Source organism: Octopus sinensis, linkage group LG6 (genome assembly GCF_006345805.1).
Source record: "Octopus sinensis linkage group LG6, ASM634580v1, whole genome shotgun sequence".
NCBI lineage: Eukaryota > Metazoa > Mollusca > Cephalopoda > Octopoda > Octopodidae > Octopus > Octopus sinensis.
Genome location: NC_043002.1, coordinates 41,010,667 through 41,034,109, shown reverse-complemented (window position 1 = coordinate 41,034,109; position 23,443 = coordinate 41,010,667). Strand labels below are relative to the sequence as shown.

At 35.7% G+C, this 23,443-nt stretch overlaps 1 protein-coding gene across 1 annotated transcript in view; it reads left to right on the top strand.

The window, feature by feature from the left end:
• The first annotated feature begins 12,949 nt into the window (after positions 1-12,949).
• LOC115213472 (UPF0705 protein C11orf49 homolog) overlaps positions 12,950-23,443 on the top strand; it is a 39,042-nt gene continuing 28,548 nt past the window's right edge. Inside the window, exon 1 of the mRNA XM_029782465.2 lies at positions 12,950-13,103. Within this exon, the coding sequence (XP_029638325.2) occupies positions 13,055-13,103 (49 nt within the window). The 5' untranslated portion in view covers positions 12,950-13,054. The remainder of the gene's footprint in view (positions 13,104-23,443) is intronic.

The following is a 23,443-nucleotide window of genomic DNA, read 5'->3' as shown; positions in this document are numbered from 1 at the left end:
TGTGTATGTGTATATATATGATGTATGTGTAAATTTGTACATGTATGTATATATGTATATACGTATGCATATATGTATGTATATGTGTGTGTGCGTGTGTACGCGCGTATCCAGCATAGGTTACGAAACTGATTAGTGAAAATTTTGTAAATATGTTTTCACCTTATATTGGCTATATATGTTTGTATATTACGTAAACATGTATATATATATATATATATATATATATATATAGGGAGAGTTTACGAAAAAAACAAAAGACGAAGACAGGTGGTGTACAAAACAAACAGATGTAATAGTATAACGCTCAGAAATAGAAAAAGTATTTTACGTTTCGAGCCTACGCTCTTCTACAGAAAGGGACACAGAAAAAACAAGGAGAGAAAAAGATGTGTGTAGTGGCTAACGATCTATCATGTATATAGTATGTATGTGTGTATATATATATATATATATATATATATATATATATATATATATATATATATATATATATATATATATATCAGGGACGTGCCACCTTAGTAGGCAAGGTAAGCAGTGCCTACCTGAATAAAATATATCGGTAGTGATATTTTCCTTCTATGGCAAAATATGCACCTAGTTCAATAAAATTATGAAAGTTACTCTGATTACTATGCATAAAATACAAAATATTATATTTTGTTGTAGATTAGGTAGGCATAATTTGTCCCTGCCTTTCAGTCTCAGTATTAAAGCTACGCATAGAACTGCTGTAGTAGACGTGCTGCATACATTCCTACAACGTTATTACATAAACGTCACCACCTGCCTATTCTGAGTAATTACTAACGGCACGTGCCCGATATATGTCTACCAACGAATTTTAATCAAATTGTTTTGATCCATACATGTAACACCCAATAAATTTGTTGAGTTCCCTTCTTTCGTATATATATATATATATACTACCAGTTGCCCGGGATTAAGTTAGGATTATTAAGCTAATCAAGCGCTTTGTTTCAAACCATACTAAGTAACACCGACGTCAAAATAGAACGAAATCCGTTGAAATTGGTATACGTTTGGCTGAAAATGGGTTGCAGACAATTTGATTGGGAAACCCCATAAGGAATCGGTTTATCAGTTTTTCCCCTCATCGATCGTTTTCTTTTTTGTGGGAGGGAGAGAACTTAAAGCATTCAAAGATCCGACAAGTACTAAGTAACGTCGGCATCAAGTTTGAATAAAATACGTCAAAATTGGTAAAAGTTATCGTTGAAAATGGGATGTAGCCAATTTTAGTGGGAAAACCTAGAAGGAATCAGTTTATCGATTTTTTCTCCTGATTAAATGGAAAACCCCATAAGGAATCAGTTTATTGATTTTCACCCCAAACAGGACTTAACCGATCACAACATTGCTGATTCAAAAAAATCTATATACTTTAAAGTTGGTTTCACACCCAACCCTGTTCTACAGAATCAGTGTCGCGATGGGAACGCATGAGTTGGGAGTTTAATCGGCTGAGATGTTCAGGTTGCACATGCCGGGCCTTTCGAAACCACCACCCTCATCATCTAACCCCACTTGACTCATGGGTTGGGAGCCCTTCTAGCAAGGAAAATAGAATGCTCAAAAGGCCTCTCGATCCTCTAAAAGGCAGCGACTAATCCCCATCTAGTTCTAACCCTTCCTAGGAGTACTATCGGTCACGGCTGCATCGAAGATATGTATTGGAGAAGGTTGCCTCGGAGATCTGCATCGAAGATCTGCATTGGAGAAGGTTTTCACGCTATTATATATATATATATTATAACGAACCATGTAATTCACATTCTGGAAAATTATTTCTGTAAAATGTTGGGAGTGAATAAAATTTCTGAGGCTTCCACCTCACCCCACCCCGTTTTTCGAACCCCAAAAAGGGTTTTGTAGTATATTAGGAGGTCACATGAATTTATTCAACGAAAAAAAAATTCCAATGATTCCAGGATGGGGAGGGTCCCTACTCGCCCTGGCCTTCTTTTTCCCGAACCAAAATAAAGGATTTGCAGCATATTAGGAGGTCAGGATTCTTGATTCTACGCAAAAAATCCGAGTTATTATTTTTTATTCTTAGTGAAAATCGTGCGGGTGTTAATCTAAAAATTTACCCTTAGTTCTTCTTTTCCGCCATTGCTAGACAGGGGACTTAACTCATGTTAGCAAACTTATGGATTTCACCGACGTGGAAATTGGTAAAAGTTATGGTTGAAAATCGATTTTTACCGCTATCCGCGAGTGCCTCAGGAAAAATAAGTTGACAAAAACACAGCCATTGATGTGACCAATGTCCTCATAAAATTGGAGAGACACGCGTGCTAATTTGTGGACGTGCATAAATTACATTCACATACACACACACACATCCTGTCTTTTATAGATATAGATAAATAAGTAATTTAAAATAAATATATTTTAATTGTTGTGTGAGAAAGTATATATAATCTGATTATAAAATATAGTGTCTTTCAAAAACATCCAAAATTTGAAGACTATATCTCGTGTTTAAGAAAAAAAAACATTTTACATTTTTATTTTTGATGAACGCTGTCACTTACTCTCCCTCACGCACACTTTCTCTTTACTTTTTTTGTTAGACGCTGTCAAACTCTCTCTCTCTCTCTCTTCTTCACACACACTTTCTCTTTACATTTTTTGTTAGACGCTGTCAAACTCTCTCCCTCTCCCTCTCTCACACACACACACATACACACACTTTCACTTCGCTATGCGAAGAAGAGGACTTAACTCATGTTAGCAAACTTCAAAATTGGTAAAAAGTTATGGTTGAAAATCGATTTTTACTGCTATCCGCGGGTGCCTCAGGGAAAATAAGTCAACAAGACCCAGCTAGGGTCGTGACCAATGTCCTAAAACTGGAGCGACATGCGTGCTAATTTGTGGACGTGCATAAATTACATTCACGTACACACACACACACGCACAAACACATATCCTGCTTTTTATAGATACAGATATATATATATGTGTGTGTGAATGTGTGTGTATGTATGTATGTATGTATGTATGTATGTATGTATGTATGTATGTATGTATGTATGTATGGAGATAATGATGCAAATAAACAGATAAAACTCTTTGGGTTTGAGTTTGATGTACAGAATATATATAATGGATACATTATATATAATATATATAATGGATACATATGGAAGAAGCAAAGACTGAAAACTTTTCGGATGATAAGCATTCAAGTATAAATATATGCATATTTATATTTGAATGTTTAACATCTAGAAATTTTCGGTCTTTGCCATTTCTTTATTTACATATATACATGAACATATATCCTGTATATCAAATCTAAGGAGTTTTATCTGTTTAAATGCATCATTGTCTCCATATCTGTTCACTTGGATTCCTCGGTTAAAATTTCAGAGTATAAGTTCAGATCTCTTGGGTGCTACTAAATGTTTTCTACACAGAGATCCTCTCGTTTTCACCTGTTAGCTCTGTCTGTTTGTCTGTATATCTGTATGTATGTATGTCACTCTCAATCTCTCTCTCTCTCTCTCTCTATATATATATATATATATATATTATATATATATATATATCACGTGATCACGTGACCGACCAGACCATCAGATGTTGTTACACATCGCTGGTCACAATGCGTTCGCATTATTTTAGCCTTCGAATGACGCCACCCCGCTGGCTAAGCGAGCAGGCCAACAGAAGAAAGAGTGGGAGAAAGAGTGGTGAAAGAGTACAGCAGGGATCACCAACCCCCTGCCGGAGCGTCGTGGAGCTTTTAGGTGTTTTCGTTCAATAAACACTCACAACGCCCGGTCTGGGAATCGAAACCGCGATCCTGCGACCGCGAGTCCGCTGCCCTAACCACTGGGCCATTGCACCTCCACAAATATATATATATATATATATATATAGATAGATAGATAGATAGATAGATAGATAGATAGATAGATAGATAGATAGATGATAGATAGATAGATAGATAGATAGATAGATAGATAGATAAGTATTCTTTTTAATTGTCTGCAAATACAGCAAGGCTGAAATAATGTATTCTTCCAGGAGTGAATAAAAAATTCTGGAACTTGAGGGGATGGGCCCCCATATATGGATTCTAATGGCACAGGAGCCCACTTGCCATCGGGCAAGCTGGCAAACTGGCCAGTCCACCACTGCATGTATATATATATATATTATATATATATATATATATATATATATATATATATATATATATATATATATATATATATATATATATATATATATATATGGGAAAACAGTCAAGGTAGAAAATGCTAAAATAATTTTATAAAAAACATTTTAGTACCGGTTTGACTCATTGAGACTTCTTCAACTGTAAGCATGGAAAACAATTAAATTTTTGGAAAAATTAAATTAAAAGTTTTTTTAAAAGAATATTTGCATAGTATTCAAATACAAGGGGCATTTTCCTTGTTTCTGCCTATCTCAATCACTACTACCTTCCACAAGTCACTTTCAAAGCACTTGACCATTTAACATCTTACTACTATCATAGCACTCCGCATTATGCTCCTCCCCCTCCTCTTCCTTCTTCTTCTTCTTCTTCTTCTTCTTCTTCTTCTTCTTCTTCTTCTTCTTCTTCTTCTTCTTCTTCTTCTTCTTCTTCTTCTTCTTCTTCTTCTTCTCTGCCAAGAATTCACAACGACCTCGAACCCACAAGAGTAAAGAAGAGAGACAGAGACAGCCAGAAACAAGAAAAATGCCTCTTGTATTTCAATACTCTCTCTTTTACTCTTTCTCTTTTACTTGTTTCAGTCATTTGACTGCGACCATGCTGGAGCACCGCCTTTAATCGAGCAACTCGACCCCGGGACTTATTCTTTGTAAGCCCAGTACTTATTGCATCGGTCTCTTTTTTGCCGAACCGCTAAGTGACGGGGACGTAAACACACCAGCATCGGTTGTCAAGCGATGCTAGGGGGACAAACACAGACACACAATCACACACACATATATATATACATATATACGACAGGCTTCTTTCAGTTTCCGTCTACCAAATCCACTCACAAGGCATTGGTCGGCCCGGGGCTATAGCAGGAGACACTTGCCCAAGATGCCACGCAGTGGGACTGAACCCGGAACCATGTGGTTGGTTAGCAAGCTACTTACCACACAGCCACTCCTGCGCCTATGCAAATATTCTTTTAAAAATCTTTTCATTTAATTTTTCCAAAATTCAGTTGTTTTCCATGCTTACAGTTGAAGAAGTCTCAATAACTGAAACCGGTACGGAAATGTTTTTCATAAAATCATTTTAGCATTTTTTACATTGATTTTTTTTCCATATATATATATATCAACTCGTGTGTTCCTTTTCAACCTTCTACATACACACACACACACACACACACACACACACACACACATATATATATATATATATATATATGCAAGGGATATAATTTGTTCTACGTTGAATCCTTGATGAATCCTCCAAAATTTTACTTGAAAATCCTCTTCAACTGAAAATACCTTTCTATTCTTCCGTCTTCCGATTGGGATTTTGTTTATTAAAAGATATGATATTGGAAAGTATGATTTTATAAAACAACATTAAAAACAGAATTATGTGAAATTAAAATGTTGTACAGAAGACCGGAACGTGATTTTCTAACGTGGTTAACAGTATACTGAGAAGTGACAACGAACAACGGTTGTGGCATAAACAAATGTTGGTAATAAGAAACATTTCAGCTGGCTTGGGGCGAGATTCGGGACGAGAAACAGCTCTTCAAATATCGTAAAAGGAGACAGAAATGAAAGCAAGTGTAAGCTTTATCATTACCATTACATGAAGATTTTCGTAAGGAAAAAGAATCAAATTCTTAACATGATATTGATTTTTACATTTCTGTTGAATTTTCTCTGTAAAATAAAATTGGAACTACAGCTAAATATAAAGACTTGTAAAAGATAACCATAAAGCGAACATGAAGATGACGCCGTTTTAAAATATAATTTCATTATGCAAGCATAAAATCTGAGATTTTTATGAGAAGGAGATGTAATATCATTGCTTATTCTAAAGGTATTAGCAGCGTAAGTAAAAAGGAATATATCTTGTTAGAAATCGAAACTATGCTACAGAATCGTTTCGTTGAAAAGTTACATTTACCTCTTGGCACCTACCATCTTCATCTTAAAGAATAAGATAAGAAAAAATTAGAGCGTGATATGCAGCCGAAAGGATTCTTCCTAAGTTGATGAATTTTTTAAAACATTTTAATTAAGGATTGCGTCAGAGATAATACGACTCTTTAACCTAAGAAATACTATGGTTTGTAGTTTATGTCTTAGAGCATTAATCTAATATCTTCTTGGTATTTACAATGTATGAAAACTAGCAAAAATAAATGCTCAGCAATTCTATCGAAAATCTAATTTGATAATCACAAAAGTTCTGAATTCGAATAAGAAAATCACATACTGCGATTTATCTTTTGAATCCTGAAATTTCCACTGTCGATATCGTTAGGTTTCCAAAAATATATAAATGAATAAATGAAATAAAATAATTAAAATAGTCAACAGAATTTTAATTAATAATAAGGTATTTGGTGTTAGAAAATTGACAACCAAACCAAATATATTCAGTTGAACATAAAAGCTATTTATTGTTACTTCAGGTATTATTTTGCTCGTCAGAAGAGAAACGGTTTCTTCTCTACCGCTTCTGACATGAATTAATCGGGTTGTTCTCAATGTTCCAGACAGTTCTGCTGCAAGTGAATGATGTTTCTCAAAGTGAAACTTTTCAATTAATGTTCAACAAGCAATATTTCTTTCTAAACATCTGAACGAAATGGTATTTGTTACATCTGCTAAACGACTACTAATAATTCAAGTTGATGTCACACTTAGATTAACATCTATTCAAACATTGTGGTAATGGCACCTATTCATTGACACCTAAAGAGACAGTGTATTGTAATTTGAATATTTAATAGCACCATTGTGCTACTTCCGTTCCTAATTGGTCATTCTCTAAATAAAGAAGGCGGTAAGTTAGTCAAAATTTTAGAAGATCAGATAAAATACTTTACAGTATTTAATTTTGTCTCTCTACATTTTAAGTTCAAATCTTATTGATGTCAATAAAATAAATAACGATTAAAACATAAGGATTGATTAAATCGACTATTGGCCTTCTACTTTGCCAAAAAAAATCAATACTTTAAATGAAAACTTCCTATCGAACGGAGTCCTGTTGCAGTATTCGAATCATTAAATGTCATAGGAAAGGGATGGGCATGAAAACAATTGTTTTTCTCTCTCTTAAGTGTATCAATCTTTCTGTCTGATCGAAAAATTTATTTTCCTTGTTGAAGTAGTAAGCGTCATACAGTTAGAGAAAGGCTTCTGGTGTCCTAAACTGCAACCAGTTTGCTTCGTTGGTTGCAATATAATATCGATGCAGTTAATTTTCACTGTCTTTAGGAAATGTATGACTGTCACAAACATACATCTCAAGTACATAGGACATCGTATCTTCTTAAATGAAAGCAATATTCTTACTAGAAGCAGCAGTGACTGTAAGGTAGATAGGAATTCCACTAAATTCAATCTGGTTTCAATATCCAACTGTAACCACTTCGTCTGAAACAGAAATTTAAGAAGCTACCATTATACACCTGATGTAGCCTCTCATATTTGTTGTGTTATTATGATTCAACCTCGCTTTGAGGCCCTCTTTCGGTTTGTATCAAACACTATATATTTCGTTAAATGATGAATAAAGCCTAAGAAAGGAAAACTAGTCTTAATTTATGTCATAAACCCCGTCTCCAAACAACTATTTTTATAACTAGATTAAGACAACGCTCTCATACTTCGGCACAAACCTAAAATGTAAGGAAATTATGTTATTCACGCTTTTCCCAAGGTCACTTAACATAAAAAGTCAAAATGAACAGGAATAATTTTTGAAGTTAAAGAACAGTTAAATGAATCGAAACTAATATATTAGTTGGACATTTTATACACTCTGCTGATATCAGAGGCAAAGTAGGCTTCGGCGAAATTTGAAAATCAAAATCGAGGACGAAACAAGAAAATGTACTGAGTTCCTTTTGTTTTCTTCTTCTTTTATTTTCATTTTTGGTTTTTGTGCAGATCAGTACCGATTTTCCGGATACTGACGGTCTAGAACCTTTCATAATCCGCATTAGTTTACAAGCGGGAACATCAAATTCCCGTGGCTGCCAGACTAGTTTACAGGTAACTTGCACAAACTAGATTGCATAGTACAGTATTAATAAACTTATATCATTTATACTTATGTTCTGGCAATTGTGTTTTATTTAATTATTTCACTAAATTTAATATTTGTTTAATTTAGACGGTGTTGACCAAGGCAACCACCCCTGGTTCGGAAAAATCAGTAATCCAGAAAGGCTTTGCAATCAAATATTCTGGAAAAATCGATGATGAACATGTATCATCTCTCTAAATTTTCTTAACTTTTCAAATAATTATTTAATATACAGAAGGATTATTAATCTTTAAAGGAGAAAACAAGATGTCTTTCGATCTTGTACTTTACCACTTCTTTTATCTGTGGAGGCGCGTGGCTTAGTGGTTACGGTGTTGGGCTCATGATCGTAAGATTGTGGTTTCGATTCCTGGATCGGGCAACACGTTATGGTCTTGAGCAAAACACTTCATTTCCGGTTGCTCCAGTCTACTCAGCTAGTAAAAGTGAGTAATCCTGCAACAGACCGGCGTCCTGTCCAGGTGGGGAATATATACCCCGGGAAACCGACCCTTATGAGCTAGTATGACTCGAGAATGTAACTTTACCTTACCTTTTTTCTATAGTCTGAGTTGTAAATCTCATTTAGCCATCCATCCTTATGAAGTAAATAAGTACGAGGCATGTACATGAATTGATTCTATCGGCTTTACCCCTGTACTTGTCTTCTTTTTCCTTGGGTCCCTCAACTACCAATAGGTTCGTAAGGGGTGTCGTCGTGACAAAGCGAACAGCAGTTTCTTCCATTTGTCATAGTAGTGAGCCAGAGCTCCGATTTGCCCGCTTGTTCCTTGAGGTTTTCTGTCCACCTCTCCCCTTCTACAGTTTTTTTTAAAGAATAGTTTTTGCAAGATCATTGGATCTTGTTATATGGTCAAATAGTTTTAGCTTTTCTTTTCTATGCCGTTGTGAGATCTTCACAGGAGCCAATGTAATGCTGGGTGGTTTCATGAACCTGCTCATTCGAAATGTAACCTTACTCTTTTACTCTTTTATTTGTTTCAGTCATTTGACTGTGGCCATGCTGGAGCACCGCCTTTAGTCGAGCAAATCAACCCCGGGACTTATTCTTTGTAAGCCTAGTACTTATTGTATCGGTCTCTTTTGCCGAACCGCTAAGTTACGGGGGACGTAAACACACCAGCATCGGTTGTCAAGCGAAGTTGGGGGGACAAACACAGACACACAAACATATACACACATACATATATATATATACATACATATATCTGACGGGCTTCTTTCAGTTTCCGTCTACCAAATCCACTCACAAGGCTTTGGTCGGCCCGAGGCTATAGTAGAAGACACTTGCCCAAGGTGCCACGCAGTGGGACTGAACCCGGAACCATGCGGTTCGTAAGCAAGCTACTTACCACACAGCCACTCCTACGCCCATAGTACAAAATCTTAAAATGTTGCGGTAGCTTCTCATTTCTAATGCCGGTATCTTCCTCTGAATCTATGCCGTAAGAGCCTTATATCTCGCGCGCGTACAGGAATGTGGAAAGCACCAGTGCACGCGGGATTTTGATGCTCATGATGATGTTCTTAAATCTCCATATTGGTTTGAGTTTGATTAGTACAGTCATTGTCTGTGTGATTCTTGGACGAATTTCAAGTTTTCAATTTAAACTCCTGCTCTTTGTACTAATGTGAAGGATATTTTCTGTCTAGCAAAGTTATGCTTGCCTGGCTCCCTAACCTACAACACTTGGTCTCCCATTCGTAATACGGTCACATTAGACGCAAGACAACTTTTTGTATCAAACCAATATGTTATTAGAACTTATTTTATCTATTCTGGAGAAACGAAAGGCTAAGTCACCCTAGCAGCAGGATTAATATTCAGAATGTAGACAGGCAAAATTACTGTATCTTCTGGCGTATAAGATGGGTTTTTTTCTTCATATTTTTAGATTTATCAAAAAAATTGTCTTGTGTCTAATATGACTGTATTACGAATGGGAAACCAAGTATTGTAGGCTAGGGAACCAGGCAAGTATAACTCCACTGGACAAAAGAATGGTTATTAATGATAAAATATTGAAAACAAGCTAAAATATTAGTTTGTTGGTTCAAACTTACAAAAGATTGCTTACGGTATGTTGGCCGTTGTGTGCAGAGGTTGCATTATCACATTATATCTCCTTCCCCTACGTGCATAACCTGAAAAGCACAAATGAGAATGTAGTAGATGGATTTATGCCAGGTGGTGAGAGGATAAAGTATAATAAAAGAATAGAAACAGTTGTCATGGTGCAGAGAAGACATACACTTGACACGTGTCTTACATTATTTTATGATTGTACTAGCAGTATCGCCCGGCGTTGCTCAGGTTTGTAAGGGAAATAACTATAAAGCATTTTTAGAGAGTTATAGCCAAAAAATGGAAAAAAATATGGTAAATTTTTTTTGAGAGTTAAAAAAGGATGGAGTTGCGTCCCCTAGACAGTTTGTGGTTCGTGTTTCTGATTCTCGACCCCATGTCGAATTTATCGATTTTTTTCAGAACTGGGGGAACTTTTCAAAATTTTGGCTGCGTTAGTTTTGAATTATGACATTGGGCTATGTGTGTGTCAAGTTTCATCAGAATCGGTTGAAAGCCGTGGTCAGGGTGAGGGTACAAGCAAACAGACACACAGAAACACGCACAGACAAACTGCCGTTTATATATAGAGAGATTTACTTTTAAGAAACAACTTTTTAATTATCAAAAGGAAATTTCTCCGAGAAATATGAAATGAATGTGGAAACTTTCATCCGCCTCCCAACTATTTGCAATTTGTGGATGAACAATAAAACCATTGCAGTGGTCCTCTACCCTGGTGACTGATTGCGGTGACACAAAACACACAGCCAAAAATACGAGTTTTATATTCTATAAAACAATTCTCTGACCAAACTATACAACTGATCTGAAAGAAGATAAAATTGAAATATGGTTTATCATAGTTTATATATAATACATTAATGGTTTCACACTTTATTCTCGTATGCTGTCACTGCGTTGTATTTACTTACTCAGAATCATACATTTCTCCTCACAGAACCACTTTAAAATATTTCTTAAGGCGGCAAGCTGGCAGAAACGTTAGCACGCCGGGCGAAATGCGTAGCCGTATTTCGTCTGCCGTTACGTTCTGAGTTCAAATTCCGCCGAGGTCGACTTTGCCTTTCATCCTTTCGGGGGTCTATAAATTAAGTACCAGTTACGCACTGGGGTCGATGTAATCGACTTAATTCGTTTGTCTGTCCTTGTTTGTCCCCTCTATGTTTAGCCCCTTGTGGATAATAAAGAAACATATTTTCCAACAACTGTAAAGCGAAACCTACTTTGGTGTTTTTTCTTTCTCTCAAAATATATTTGCAAAATAGGGATGTGTCTTATACGAGAGTGTCTTACACGCTGGCAAATACAGTAATTTCTATAAGGCATTTAGTATGGTACTCAGTTGTAATAGCCATTTAAGTAGTTTCAATTTTCACATTAATAAGGATATTTTAATGGTCATGAAGCTTTATTGAAAGAAATATGTGTAAACAACCCAATTTGTAACAAGATTCGAAATCAAGACTTGTGATCCAGAGAATGCTTACGTCTATTATCTTAATGGCGATCCTTCGGTATAGGTACCGTAAGTGGCTTTGTTTACATTTCTGAAGATAACAGAAACCCTTTCCTCCCACCCCTAACTCTAACCCTAACACAAACCCTAACCCTAACCCCCATATATATATATATAAAAAAAAACACTTTCTTGAAATGTGTCCGGTACTTCCGGTACCTATACCGAAGTTACGCCATTTTAATAATAATGTTAGCACTTGTCTTTATTTGCATAAATTTACGAAGAACAGGAAACGGGGAGTGGAATATATATATGCATTTTCCAATGATTAGCATCGTAAAAGGCGCCAACCCACTGTTTCTCGGAAACTGGTTGTGCGGACAGGAAAGAGGTGGACAAATTGTCATGTTTATAAGAATTTAGATGGTTTTAAACTTGCCCTACATCGTTGCAAAGAAAGAAGAATGCTATGGATACAAATTTTATCCTGTCCTCTTATTAATAAAGGTGTTGGGGTGGTTGTTCCCTTTTATTTGAGATGGAGATTGGCTGGTATTTGTTAGATTGAGACCTGCTGCTCTAACTTGGATTAGGAGCTGAAACGTAGGACAACGTTAATTAAGGATACACTATTTCACCATAATTCTTGCATAGCTGTACATATTAATGGCCTTTCCAATTATCCTCCAAATAACAACAATACTTATTAAACTTGTTGGGTTCAATTATTCTGTCGCTGTTCTGTGAAAAAAAAAAATTTAATCAGATTGAGTTTCGCTTTAATTAGTGTTAAGTTCAGAATTAATTAATACTAATTAAAAATTCCACTGATTAGACTCTCTGACAGTGTAAATATATATAATCCACTCAAATACTATTAGCGATTTGGACTTCAAGTTCAGTTTTTAGTCGGCTACAAACATCATTGAAATATGCAGAAAAGCAATATTACACGCTATAGGAATGAATAAAGTTAAAAGTACAATGTGAAAAACATCACGAAAATAAATAAATTTTATCCATGCGAACGATGTTAGAGAACAGTCCGTGCTAATACTTCTTCAATATGGCCACTGTAAATAGATTTCAGTCGATTATATCTAACGCTTTTCATATATCTATAACTAGTTTAACTGCTACCGTTGTTGACAAGAACAATTAGTATTACCGTGCGGTTTACACAATGACAGAGAGTAGCGACGGAATTGCTTCCAGTCCGGAATCCTATCTTGGTAAGTCATCAATAATCAAAATAGAATTCACATCTAATTCGCTATATTTCAAATTTATTCGCTTCCGTTTTCGGAACGAAGTCATGCATAAGAGGGAATTTGTAAGCTGACTGTTGCTAGGCAACGACGGCTCAGCGCCTCAATGGACTTCTATATTGCTATGTTATGTTGCGATTTTGTAATATTCAGCTGTGTTTCGGCATATTTAGTTAATGTACGATTCGTAATTCTTAGTCGAAAATAATATGAACATTATGATAAAGGTAAATAAACAAAAGTTATTTCCAAATAGGAAAGAAATAGTGCATACAGTCTGTTTAGTATTTGGACGTTTGTCTCAAAATATTCCCCGTTCAATTTCTTTATTACTGATTTTTAAAATAATTTTTTTTTACGTCAAAAGTCTACAAATGTATATAAGGAAAGGAGAATGTGATTGTGTGATCTTCATGCCTTTACCCAAGAGTATTAGAAGCGTAAATTAACCTTTTTTGTAACATCGCATCGGAGACTGCTGATTATTTTGAACAAAACATTCCATTTAAAACTGTTAGTAAAGAAATTTAAAACATTTATAATTCTATGTTCGAAGCTTTTGTTCAATATGATAAAACACCTGCTTCATAATGGAGTCTGTTGTTTTTCTTCCTAAATGCTAAATTTATCCGAATTCTTAATTGTTTTCAAACTGATTGAAATACATAAGCAACGTATAGTATTAGAAATATGGTTTTAGATATCTTAGCACAAGTTTCCTGGTAATTAGTTATCTTTTATTTTGATACATTTCATGGTATTATGAAAAGCGTTTTAGCAAAAGATTAAAAGAAATTTTTTGTTTCTCTCTTACTACTTAACTTGCTCGCTTGGAGGAAACGATTTTGGCAAAACATGTATTGTCAAAACAATGTAAATTTTAATAGATTAATAACTATAGATATCATTAATACGTTTCCAACCCACTCCTGCGATTATTTGTGTGACATGTAAGGAATTAGCCAATTCGTAGCAACAATTGAAAAATGTGGTTATATCTATACCTTCAAATAACACGTTGAGGTTCAACAGTTTTGAAATAAATTGATGAAATAAATGCTGGCAGAAAAGAAGAGAAATGCTGCAATATTAAAGATGAAAGAAGATATCAATATTTTCTTAAATCAACATGTTTTATTCAAGTTATTTTATTATCAGAAAGTTATTATATTATCCCTGTTGTATATTTGTGCCTGTTGAATGAGAGAGAAAGAGGGAAATAAGAATTTCTGTTTCTTGTATATTAAAAGCCAACCTATAAGAACGATGCGTGTGTGGGCACGCGCGCTGTTTCTCATATCGTGTATGTAAGAGAGATAAGGAATAAAAGCAAATGATCTAAGAGAAAGCTTTGGTTGAAATTAAGACATTTCTGAAGAAAGATCAAACTACAACCTTATATGTTCTGTAACCTGCTTATATTTTGGTGTGAAAACCTAGGCAGTTTTTTGTTTGTTTTTGCTTTTTATGTTTACCAACATGCAATCACACCCACCATAAGATGTGATTGGTTGTATTATAAATCGATAGGTGTTTTGCTTATTTGTGTAGGCAGCTTAATACCTGGTGATTTAAAATGACCACATAGGTAATAATAGCTAAACCATGAATCTAACTGGTATTCCACTGGTTACGATGACGAAGGTTCTGGTTGATCCGATTAACAGAACAGCCTTTTAAAGACTCCGCCGGTTACGACGACGAGGGTCCCAGCTGATACGATCAACGGAACAGCTTGCTCGTGAAATTAACGTGCAAATGGCTGAGCATTCCACAGACACGTGTACCCTTAACGTAGTTCTCGGGGATAATCAGCGTGACACAGAGAGTGACAAGGCTGACCCTTTGAAATACAAGTACAACTCATTTTTGCCAGCTGAGTGGACTGGAGCAACGGGAAATAAAGTGTCTTGCTCAAGGACACAACGCGTCGCCGGGAATCGAACTCACAACCTTACGATCATGAGACGAATGCCCTAACCACTAAGCCACGCGCCCTCACCAGCAGAACAGCCTACTGGTGAAATTAATGTGCAAGTGGCTGAGCACTCCACAGACATGCGAGCCCTTAACGTAGTTCTCAGAGAGATTCAGTATGAAACAGAATGTGACAAGGCTGGCTCTTTGAATTACATGAAATAAAATGTGGAATCGAACTCACAACCTTATGAACAGGAGCTGAATATTCTATTCACTAAGTCATGTGCCTTTCATACCAATCTAACGATGATAGAATTTCACACTTTCACTCACCATCTTAAATCACTTCAATAATAGGACATGGTAAGGCGGCGAGCTGGCAGAAAGGTTAGCATGCCGGGCGAAATGTTTAACAGTATTACGTTCTGAGTTTAAATTCCGCCAAGGTCGACTTTGCCCTTTCATCCTTGTGGGGTCAATTAAATAAGGACTATGGCCCTTCTGGAGCACTGGCATGACAAATTTATGGGAACAAATCACCCCCACCCCCACCCCAGTACTTATATTTTAAGTCTGGTAGTTCTATCAGTCTCTTTTGTTAAACTGCTAAGTTACAAGGATGTAAACAAACCAATACTGGTTGTCAAGCAGTGGGATAGACAAACAGACACACATTTACATATATATATATATATATATATATATATATATAATGTACTGGTCTGTTATGAAGTTATAAGATCCAAGGATCTATTTGTAGAAAGTTAGTAAGCTTTGAGCAGTCTGTTGTAGGTATGAAAAACAACGTTCAGAAACAATAATAATTTGTTGGCATCAAACGTTGTAGACTTTTCCCATATCGAAGTTCAATAAGCTGAAGAAAAATTTGTTATAGTTCAGTTAGCAACTTGAGTTGTTATGAATGTACCTGCTATGCAGGAAAAATTCAGGCTACATATGTTTCCTAGCTCTGATGTAATAATTACTCGGTGAGGGGTACTCGGCTAGCTACTCTTCAAACTGAAGATGTCTTAATTATATGAAGGTTACATTGTTGTTAGGAAGTTAACTCACTGAAGATATAATTTGAAATGAGTGGCGAAACCAGAACATAATAGAAAAAACAAATTAAAAACCCAAAATAAGTGTTTGAGGAAATAAGATGATCAGTAAGAAAAGTGAAGGAAGAGGTCAAATATTTACATATATATATCTATATATATCATCGTTATTATCATTTAATGTCTGCTGTTCATGCTGTCATGGATTGGACAGTTTGACCAGAGCTGGCAAGGTGGGGAGCTGCACCAGATTCCAGTCTGATTTGGCATGGTTCATATATATATATATACATGTATATATATGTATATGTATATATATTTGTATATGTATATATATATATATATATATATATGTATATATATATATGTATATATGTATATATATATGTATATATATATGTATATATATATATATATATATGTATATATATATATATATATGTATGTATACACACACATACCGGAGTAAGCACATGAATGTGAAACAAGGTGGAAAAAAGAGTACTCAAATACCAGAGGCAGAGTAATATGCTTTATTTAAAAGCAGCAGAAATATAACAAAAGCTGTTACTCATTTTAACAAAACTATCCGATGAACAGGAACGTGAAACTCTGAGTAACAGCTTTTGTTATATTTCTGCTGCTTTTAAATAAAGTATATATACACATATACATATATATATATATATATATATGCTCACACACATGCAGGCTTCCATGCTGTTTCCATGTACCAAATCTACAAGGTATCAATTGGTCCAAGGCTATAACAAAACACTTGCCCAATGTACCAGATAGTGGGACTGAATGCAAAACCATATAGTTGCCAAGCAAGCTTTCTAACCACACAGTCAATATTGTTATATTTTCATATTCTGTAAAAAGAGTTCACAAGAAACATGAGATAGATTCTTTTGTCTTATGACAGAACAGAGAGAGACGCTCACCACAATGGTGTCAACATTAATGTAAACATATACACCACCACCTGTATAAAACCCAAAAACCCATTTCATATAATATTCTCTTCCTGCTATACCAGGATTAGAACTTAAAGCTTGAAATACCACAAGATAAAAACACAGGTGTGACTGTGATGTTAAGAAGTTTGCTTCCCAACCGTATGGTTTTAGGTTCAGTTCCACTGCACAGCACCTTGGGCAAATGTCTTCTACTATAGCCCCATCTCAACCAAAGCCTTGATAGATGAAAACTGAATGAAGTCTGTCATATGTATTTCAACATGTGGAACAATTAATTCTGATGTTTTTTCGTTTTCTATTTTTTTTTTTCTCACTCTCTCCATTTTTTTTCCCTCTCATTATTTTTTCTGTCTCAGAGCATAGGCTCAAAATGTCGAAGACTTTTCCATTCTTCCTGAACACCAAACTAATACACCTGCTTGTTGTTCCCTCACTTATCTCTGCGTTTTGTTTCTCTACATTTGAACTGCTTGTGTGTGTGTACATGTATGTGTGTGTGTGTGTGCATGTAGTTATGTATGTGTGTATGTATGTATGTATGTGTGTGTGTGTGTTTGTACTCTTGTTTTGACATCATGTGATGATTGTCAATGAGCACCACCAGTGTACAAGCAATGGTCATTTGTTCATTTCCAGTCTTCCATAAAAAAGGAAAACACATGTGGCTATGAGGAAATATTATATTGCTTGTAAACAAGAAAATGTTGGTGACAGGAAAGGCATCCAGGAATGAAAGGCAGAGTCAATCTTGAACACAGACTGTAAATAGACAGATGAAATGCTACGTGGTGTCTCCTCCAACACTCTAATGATTTTACCAGCTCGTTAGCTTAACGATAGCAATGATAATAATTTCTTATTTTGGCACAAGGCCAGCAATTTTAGGGGAAAGGGGTTAGTTGATTATATTCAATCCAGTACATTATTTTATTGACTCCAGAAGGATGAAAAACACAGTCAACCACGGCAGCATTTGAACTCACAGCTTAAAGAGAGTCATGCTAAGCATTTTCATCCAACATAGTCATATTTCTGCCAGCTCACCACCTTAATAATAATAATAATAATAATAACAATAATGCTTTCTAGTTGATGTATCAATACCAGTAGATGACAACTTGTCTCTAAAAGAAATGGAGAAACTTTCAAAATACAAAGACCTGGAAATAGAGGTAACTAGAATGTGGAATCTAAAAACAGAAACAATTCCTATCATAGTAGGTGCATTAAGCATGATAAAAAAATATTCAGACAAATACATAACAAAAACACCAGGACTTACAAACACATATAACATACAGAAAATTGCACTACTAGGCATTGCACACATCCTACGCAGAACACTTTCAATACAGTAACCATCAGAGCATCACAACAAATCACAGCACATACCCAAGGCACACAGAGCTGCGCTCGGTAGTGAAGTGAAAGCACACTATAAAAATAAAGCTACTGAATGATAATAAGGTACTGGATGAAAAGGGGAAGGCAAAAATCCTCTGGAACTTTCATTTCCAGACAGATAAGATATTAGAGCACCAAAGGCCAGATATAGTAACCTTTAGGAGAGACAATCAAGAGTGCCTAATAATTGATGTGGAAAGGCCAGGAGATCAACATATTGGCATGAAAGAAAGAAGGTTGATAAATATGGAGACCTGAGAATTGAGATCACCAAGATGTGCCAGCTATGAGAGTCAAGCATAAAGGTTGTCCCTGTTGTCATCTGAGCATTGGATTCAATACCACCCAATCTGAAAAAAACATCTGAAAACTATAGAAATACCCTGCAATCTAGGTGTATTGCAAAAGTTAGCGTTACTTGGAACTGCACACATATTGCGTAAAGTACTGTCTGCCTGAGGTCCTTGTTGTGACTTGACAAAGAGTACAAACCCCCGGTAGACACAGTATCTTCAATCAACAACTTAACAATATTGTATACTGTGTGACGTCTATAATAATAATAATAATTATAATAATAATAATAACAACAATAATTGGTGCACTGGGAACAGTAAGCCAAGATATAGACAAATGGCTGCAGGAGATTAAAATAGAATGCCCAGTGGAGCTCCTACAGAAACTTTGTCTCTTGGAGTCAGCAAGAATTACCAGGAGGGTTCTAAGCACTTGGAAAACTGCTGAAAACTTGTGGATACATAAAGTTACAGGTAGTAACCTGTTATCCACATAATTCCTACCAGGAATCAGACCGAATCTGAGCCAAATAATGATCCTTTCTACTATAGGCACAAAACCTGAAATTTGTTGGGAGGGGACTAGTTTATTACATCGACCCCAATGTTTCACTGGTACTTAATTTATCAACCCCCAAAAGGATGAAATGCAAAGTTGACCTCGGCAGAATTGCATTTCATCCAACATGCTAAAGATTCTGCTAACTCACCACTTTAATAATGATAATGGTAATAATAATAATAATAATAATAATAATAATAATAATCATGATGAAAATAATGGTTTCAAATTTTGGTACAAGGTCAGCAGTTTCGGGGGAGAGGTTAAGTCGATTATATTGACCCCAGTGCTTAACTGGTACTTAATTTATCGACCCCAAAATGATGAAAGGCAAAATTTGGAGTCAGAACATAAAGACGGATGGCATGCCACTAAGCATTTCGCCTGACATGCTAATGATTCTGCCAGCTCGCCACATCATCATCATCATCATCATCATCGTTTAACGTCCGTTCTCTATGCTAGCATGGGTTGGACGGTTCGACCGGGGTTCTGGGAAGCCAGAAGGCTGCACCAGGCTCCAGTCTAATCTGGTAATGTTTCTACAGCTGGATGCCCTTCCTAACGCCAACCACTCCGTGAGTGTAGTGGGTGCTTTTTATGTGCCACCTGCACAGGTGCCAGGCGAGGCTGGCAACGGCCACAGTCGGATTGGTGTATTTTATGTGCCACCGGCACGGAAGCCAGTCAAGGCGGTGCTGGCATCGGCCACCTTAATAATAATAATAATAACAAAATCAACAACAACAACAACAATAATAGTAACAATAATAATAATAATAACAATAATCCTTTCTACTAAAGGCACAGGGCCTGAAATTTTGTGGGTGGGACTAGTCAATTACATCGACCCCAGTATTCCACTGGTACTTAATTTATTGACCCTGAAAGGAGGAAAAACAAAGTTGACATTGGTGGAATTTGAACTCAGTATGTAGTAGTGGGTGAAATGCCAATAACCACTTTGTCTGGCATGCTAACAATTCTACCAATTCACCACCTTAAAAAAAAAAAATAATAATAATAATAATGATGATGATGATGATGATGATGATGATGATGATAGTGATTTGAGATTTTGGCACAAGACCAGTAACTTTGGGGGAGGGGATACGTCAATTCCATCGACTCCAGTGATCTACTTCTACTGGTACTTATTTTATTGACCCTGAAAGGATGAAAGGTAAAGTTGATCTCAGTGGAATTTGAACTCAGAGTGTAAAGCATCAGATGAAATACTGCTAAATATTTTGTCCAGTGCAGTAATGATTTTGCCTTCTCAATAATAACAAGAAAAAACAAAAGAACAGGAGGGAGAAGAACCCTTGGGGATGTAGCAGGACAGAAATAAAACTGATGAAGGTGATGATTAAGACACTATTGATGATGATGATGATGATGATGGTGGTGGTGGTGGTGGTGGTGGTGGTGGTGGTGGTGGTGGAGATGGAGATGGAGATGGTGGTGACTACAACAATAGCAATGGTAATGAATATAAGTACGATGACAGCGGCAGTTGTAGTAAATGCAACAAATTAAATTATTGTTGGGGATATTTTTGCATAATTCAATTACTAAGTGTTCCAATTTTCTCACAATGTTTCCCCCGATTCCATGGTGTACCAATGTCAGTAACAACATTCCTATAGCCTTGACCATCTCTTCATTTCTTGCAGAGAATTAGATGCACGTAATTTAACAAATTATTGATTCTGCACCAAAAGATACTCTGAAGTGATTAGTTACGATCCTGAAAAATATTCTTTCTCCTTTTGAAAGTCATTTGTATAATAATAATAATTTCAAGCACAATGTAATTTTACTACTATTTCCAGTTTTAGATTTATTAATCATATTATGTAATTTAAAAAAAAATAGGATATGCTATAAAAAGTATAATAATTATTGTGATTATTGTAGAGATATTTATTTTTCTTTTTTTAAGTGTAGGGTATTTTCTTCAATCACATTAACTGAATAATTACAATTATTTAGTTAATTTGGTCTTGAGGAAAGAGCTGTGTCCATTGCTTTTGTTTCATAAAGTTGATATCCACAGTATTAAATTACTTTTTAAGAAAATCATCAGGTATCTGTGGAGAGTATGAAAATGCAAAGTATATTAATCTGATAATGTAGTGTGATGTAAATACTTTCTTAGCCTTGAGATGCTTTTGGGAACTGGTTCTTAGCTTCGTAAAGGACTGCACTATTTTCTTTGATTGGATTACTGAAAAATATCCATCAAATATCTGTACAAAGTATGGATATGACAGTAAGATAATTTTGTAATGTAATGTGATGGAAATTTCTTTTAAGTCCCAAGGTTTTTTCTGAAGTAGATGAGAGATAGATTTAACATTGGATGAACCAAAGAACATCTGTACCAGTGGTTCTCAACCAGAGTCCATATGACCTCTGGGGATCCATATGATATGTGTGGGGGTCCATGCAAGCAATATAGTAAACTAGAGATCTACACTTGTATTTTAAAGGTTCATAAAAACATTTTGCTTCAGTTTCTTTCTCTGTTTTACATAGTTCACCCTACATAAGTTAATGTGTGAAAAGCAAAATAGGAATTTTGGAAGAAGTATCTATAAAACTAGTTTTTAAACTTTGAGAAGCTATGGGGGCCCACCAGAATAAAATAATAATCAAAAGGGTCCATAGGTAAAAAAAATATTGTGAACCACTGAGATCAGCTACGAGAAGAGCAGTCACACTTGACTTCAAATTCCAACCTTCATTTTCGGGATAATCAAGTACTGAAATATATATGCCATAAAAGAAATTAGAATGGTCAAGACTGGAATGTTGGTAGAATGATAATAATTCAACATTTAGAAATGGATAGAATATCATACAGTTGCTCTATGTCCATGTTAGAATGTGGAATGTTGTCCTTGACTAGGTAGAAACACGGTGTATATGAAACAATAGATCTGTGGCTTGCATCTTGTCATTCAACCAACTCCCTATTTACCATGGGGCTCCTCAGTTAGATCTGACTTAAAGCAAAATAGCTACATCAACTATCTAAGGGTAACATTTTCAGATTATTGAACCTATATCTGACAGCAGATTTGTTGAACTATTCCTATTGAGAAGTGAGTTCTGCCAGGCTAATTTGTTCTTCATAACATTGCCCATTTCAGATTTCAGTGAGATGACTCACTGTGTTTAGGGACTTGCCTCAGAGATGAACTGAGGCAACATACACTAAATAACTGTTAAGCTAAAGATGCCTTTAATTTTAGCAATTCTTAACTGTTGCTAAATTTATCAGAATAAGGCATGGCTGTTCAGACATGGGTGATCCAGTGCAGTTGACTAGACGTTAAACCTGTTCTGGTGACAGTATGTTGTTTTTTTTGACACTGGGTGCAAAGACATGCATGCACAGACATATACACAAACAGATCAAAAGAGAGAGAAAGAGACATTACAATTTGATAAATATTACTGATATAAACTCTTTCCTTCTCATATGCATAAAAAGAAATATGTTCACACACATGAACATAGAGAGAGAGATGGGAAAGGATTGAGAGAATGGGAGAAAGATTAAAATGTCTGATGTCAAATAAGTCAGTGGTGTTGTCCAATAGGCACTGCCAAAAGGGCTGTGCCAAAACATACCTCAGATTTATACTCCAAGATAAGAGGGTGACAAAGAGAACAGTAACTGGATAATTAACAGAAATATAATAAGGCGCAGGAGTGGCTGTGTGATAAGTACCTTGCTTACCAACCACATAGTTCCAGGTTCATTCCCACTGCATGGCACCTTGGGCAAGTGTCTTCTACTATAGCCTCGGGCTGACCAAAGCCTTGTGAGTGGATTTGGTAGACAGAAACTGAAAGAAGCCCATTGTATATATGTATATATATATATGTGTGTGTATATGTTTTTGTGTGTCTTTGTTTGTCCCCCAACATCACTTGACAACCGATAGTGGTATGTTTACGTCCCCGTAACTTTGTGGTTCAGCAAAAGAGACTGATAGAATAAGTACTAGACTTCCAAAGAATAAGTCCTGGGGTCGATTTGCTCGACTAAAGTTGGTGCTCCAGC